The 5,371-nt window shown below is 33.5% G+C and overlaps 1 protein-coding gene across 1 annotated transcript; it reads right to left on the bottom strand.

Moving 5' to 3' along the window:
• Positions 1-444: 444 nt before the first annotated feature.
• On the bottom strand, positions 445-1,452 carry LOC141455591 (uncharacterized). The gene has a single exon (XM_074130744.1). It carries the CDS (start codon positions 1,450-1,452, stop codon positions 445-447), a length of 1,008 nt encoding a protein of 335 aa, XP_073986845.1.
• Between the last annotated feature and the right edge of the window lie 3,919 nt (positions 1,453-5,371).

Genomic DNA, 5,371 nt, shown 5'->3' on the forward strand with positions numbered 1-5,371 from the left:
TCATTCCCCAACTCTAACAACATTTCGTCTAATAATTGCAAACAAACATCATTATTTAAATCCGGTTTTAAATATACATTACCTACAATGATTGAAGATAAATCTGATTTTACATGTAATATTTGCCATAAATTTGTAGCACTTATTATTTTAATTTCCTGTTTTGGCCTTTTTCTAATAAAAATTAAAATACCTCCACTAGCTCTACCTTTTTGTTTATCTTTAATTGCATCTGAATGAAAAATTAAATACTGGTCCAGCCAGGGAGGAATACTAGCAGGGACACTAGTTAGAAATGTTTCTGAAAGGGCTATTATATCGTGATTTAATAAACTATTTTTTGTATCTAAATTCAAGCTAAAAATATTATTATAACCTTCAATATTCCAATATAGAATATTATAGCCAATATTACTTAACTTTACAGTACTAATGTTGACTTTGCTATTGATTCTTGGAAGTTCCTTCTCTGGTAGGGTGCTCTTCTCCGGGTCGATCTGATGTTGTTGGGCGTCGAAAAAGCCTATCCACTGCCGATTTCGTTCTAATCTTCCTCTTTTTTGCTATCTTGGTTGAGACATCACTCCTCTCCGACTGATCCGTATCCAAATCCTCTATATCAGTAACTTCCGCTTCCTGTGAGACATCCCCCAACAAACTTCTCAAGTCTTCAGAGGTATTTATTATAATTGCAGGAGAGTTTTCAGATTTCCTAACCATTAGATTATTGTTTCGAAACCACACGAACTTGATATTATTTTTTATTTTTAATTCTCTTGCTTCTTTATAGAGTTTTGCATATTCAGGTGACATGAATTCTGAGACAAATATTTTTTTATTAGGTTTAATGTTTAAAGTTTGCTCAGTGTGTAATTCTTTTAGTTTTATTAATCTCATGAATTCTTTTTTATCACTTTCCTTGACAAACTTTAAGACGATTGGTGGTATCCGATCCGTATTTCGTATTCTCAAACGATAGCAATGATCAATAAAATCCTTCTTAATTTTAAATTCAATAGCTGCACAAATAGTTTCAACAATTAGACCAATGTTTTCATTTTGGAGAAGCGGAATATTAACTATTTTAATAGCATTATATTTAATAGATTGTTGTAATTGATTTACTTTACCTTTTAAAATTTTGTTCTCATTTTTTAGTGCAGTGTTTTCTTTTCGAATTTTTTGGCACAGAGCGTTATTTTTATTAATTTTTTCCTTAATTTCTTCGAATATAGTTATCGTATTATCTTGGGATATTTTAACGGTGTTTGAAACAGTTCTACTTTCTTCCCTAACTTTTCCCATTTCTTCTTTAATATGTTCTAATTCATCGTTAATACGATCCAATTTGGCCAAAATCAATTCAGAAGTATGGTCACTCCCACCACCAGTAGCAGTATAATCCCCACTACTACGGTCCATGTTTACATTACCAGCTACCTGGTGAGACATACTGATAAAGTTTATCAAAATAATTCTGTAATAACTAGTTGTTTTTGTGTATAACTATTTGCATTTATCAAATATTGCAAATTAAACTACACCAGTCTGTAGGAAATCACAAACCACAACACTTTCACTAATTTTTTTCTATGAAAAAACACTTTTTACTGGGTAAATTAACCAATAAAGCAAGAGCTAACTAAAAGACGTCTTTACTGTATGAAAGTTCACCATCAACTCCACTAAATACTCACTTTACTTCTTTATTCAGAAGTCATAAAACCTGGGTTGACTTGTTTAACTTGCGTCCTAAATTAATTAATGGAACTCAAACGAATCGTTTTAATTAAATAAATTTACGCTTAATTATTCCATATTAGTGCACTGATCTGTATTGCCCATTGATCAATCTTAAAATAGGTAGGAAAGAGTGAAATGAAAATTTTAAGGATAAATTCTGTACTGTACTATTTATACTACCAACATTACCAAAGATTGATTGCAGAAAACTAAACGGAATGGGAGAAACCTAATTCAATTTAAAGTGAAGCTAAAATGAAGCTACCGCTTACATAAATGTAACATTAATTAGTATTGTAGAGTTAATTGATTTTATTTTTTTAATAGCATTTTATTAACACATTTATGTACAAAAAAAAAAATACGGAATACAAATAAAACACAATACTGTACAGCTTGGATTACTCCGTCAGTCGGGGTCGATACAAATGTACATAACTAAATTAGGATCACCTTAACAAAAACTTACATTTTTAAATGTTAAGTATAAGGGTTGATTAAACGCCAAAAGGTACACAAATCAGCAAGTACTTATCATTCGTACTTCTAGTATCACAATTTTTAGAATGTATTAGATGTCACAGACCCTTGTGCTGGCCTTTTATCACCCATAAATATTTTTCTGTTAGAATAATAAAAGATGTATCTCAGCACCATAGTTAGTATTAAAAAGGCACTTCATTTTAACTCTGTTCCAAATTATTCTTTTGATTTATCTTTGTTCTGAATAATCACCATATTCACTCCCACATAAAAAAAAAAAAAATGAGAAAGTTAGAGTTGGTCTATTACAGTTGTAATTTGAATTAAGGAGTTAAAACTAAATTTCAGTCTTGAATCTTGAGCGCAATAGTGGCCCAACCATCCTTCTCAGTCTACTCAACAGATGACATGGAAAGTGTGTTAATGCACAGAAGAAAATCACAGCATCTGGAAGGCAACTAGAGCATTGCAAAGTTCAAAAAGAACTTCATTTAAGAAAAGCAGAGTACGCCAGAGCTGGAATGAAGGCCGATGCTGAAGTAGGCAAACCAGAAAATGATGCTGCAGTTACAGCGTTTGATCTAATGAAAACTTTGCCTACACTAGTTCTCTCTGTAGGTATGTGCTATTATAAAAGACAGCTCTGGACATTTAGGGATTCACAATCTCAATAATCAGGATACTTGTATGTATGCCTGGGATGAAGGCTTCAAGTGCAAAGTACAACTTGCGAGGTTACCATTTGGGACAATTCTACCAATAGCTTTGTGGAGTACCAGGTTAAAGAGGATAGCTCCTTACCTCACACCGGTATTAAACATAATCTTACGGCTGGTTTGATTACCAACGAGGGCACTAGCTTCTGTTGGGATCATTGTCATTTTTATTAAGTTTATTAACTTAAATGGAACTTTAAATTCTTTTAGGGCTTAGAAGAGTTGAGGTCTAATGACACGATCAAAGGCCTGCTTATAGACAACGAAGAGCATGTGGTCATTCATATTACGCTCGTAGCACTTCTCTAATATTTGCTTTACCACAAATATTTGGTCTGAGGTTCCTCTATTGGGTCGAAACCCGCATATTCTTTCGGAGTAGACCTTGAGTCTCTCTACTAGGAGCCTCCATAAAATCTTATATGATAAATTTAACAAGGTAATACGTACCTCTTACCTCTGTAATATTGGCATTGGGTCTTATCCCCTTTCTTAAATATTGGAATAATCAATCCAGTACACCAGCTGGAAGGCATATTCTCATTAGTCCAGATGTTATATATCTAGTTGTAAAGCATTTGATTTAGAAGATCTCCTCCACATTTAAAGATCTCTAATAGATATAAGGTGAAATTTTCTCAACCAGATTGTGGTACACAGTCTTGATGAGCAAGGTGGACGGACATTCAACTGCAGTTCGTGAATGAAGCATGATGACAACTGTTATAGGTCTCAATTGTAAAAGGGTTATGTAACTATTACATAATACAAGAATTGTTTTTTTTTGGGGGGGGGGCCTTATTGTACCACGCAAATTAGCCATTGGTAACGTGTACTTGCGTATTAATTTAAAGTTGAACAGTCGGATTTAGTATGTGTTGAAACGTACACCTTGAAAGGTGTTACGAGGGGATACAATTTATTTCATTTATATTGTTATTTTGTTTGCTCGGATGTAGTTATATAGTTCTCGGTAGATGTTGTCTGTATGGTGCGTCAGTATAGTGTGTAAATCGGTTGGTAGAGGGCAGTCTGTCTTCAGTACTGCCTTCCACAGCTGATCCCTGCCGTTGGTATATTTGTCACAGGCTAAGATTATATGATTGGCATCAGCTATTGATTCGGAATCAAAAGGACATGTAGAATTTATGTGAATTCCGATACGCGCCAAATGATGTGGTGAATAATTATGATTAAATCTTAGCCTGCAGATCGTGCTGAAGAATCCTCTACCTTCTGTGTATTGATGGATCCACGGTTTTAATTTTTAATTATTTTTTTAATCATTTATTTAATCACAATCTACCATTTTAAGTTATACGCAACAATGATAACAATAAATAACATAGACGTATCAAAGTGGAGAGGTTACCCAGCGGTAACACTCCAATAACATTCTAAATTCTACTGACAATCTCTTCATCAGAGAGGAGATCGCGAGGCCACTGTCTTTTAAGACATCTGGAAGTGTTGTCTGAAAATGTTCTTGAAGATAGATGTTGTACAAGTGGATTGTGATGTGATTGAATGCTAAGATGGAATTTTCTGTAACGTGTTTTAGCAACTTGTGTGACGAAAGGAATGTTCAAGTCTGTGTGAATGGTTTGATTAGTGACGTAGAAAGGAGCGTTTACTATGGGTGCGTTCCACTTGGCGACCACAACGACCACGACCACGACCGCGATTTTGGCCGTTCCACTTGCTTGTGAGCGTTGCGATCGAAAACCCAAGTGGAACGGACTGTGGGCGTTTTAACCGTTCATGTAAACATTACATATGGCGGCCTCGAAAATAAGTTAGAAGCTTGAAGAGGTTATTTTTTAATTTAAACCCCATTTATAAGCAGTTATAATAAACTTTATTAATTATTGATAAAGTTGACTTATATTAAAAGAATATATATAATTCAATTTTTTATATTACATTTTAGTGGAGTATTTATAAAATTTACGTTTAAATAAAATTGTAAATGTCTTTTGTGGCAACAGTTGGATATTTATTAATAATGCTTTAGAAAGTTCTTTATCTAGTTCCGATTAGAGTGGAATGTAATTTTACAAAATCGCAATGATAAAAAGCGAAAACTTAGGCCACGTATTATTAGCTATCAGAGTAATTGATCTTTATTCAAATGAAGAATTTAAAAGTTATTTCAGGTAAATGATTTTGTGTTATTCAGTGATTTAGTATGTAAAGGGATAAGTAATTATTTATTTATTTATTTTTTTGTAGACTTTCGAGAAACACATTCTATTATTTACATGAAATAATACTTTCATTTACATGAGATAATTTTTTCGGTCGCCATATTTTGTTTTAAAAATTGCGCCAACTCTGAACGCCCACTTCGACCCAGCTTTTAAGGTGGGGCGTTGTGGTCGTTGTGTGGGCGAAAATAGTGACGTCATTAGTGACGTTTTCGCCACGAC

The sequence above is a fragment of the Rhodnius prolixus genome, unplaced genomic scaffold (genome assembly GCF_049639745.1).
Source record: "Rhodnius prolixus isolate KJV_2025 unplaced genomic scaffold, Rpr scaffold_4, whole genome shotgun sequence".
NCBI lineage: Eukaryota > Metazoa > Arthropoda > Insecta > Hemiptera > Reduviidae > Rhodnius > Rhodnius prolixus.

Coding starts and splice junctions, on each gene's coding strand:
- LOC141455591 (XM_074130744.1), bottom strand. CDS start 1,452: ATGTCTCACCAGGTAGCTGGTAATGTAAACATGGACCGTAGTAGTGGG.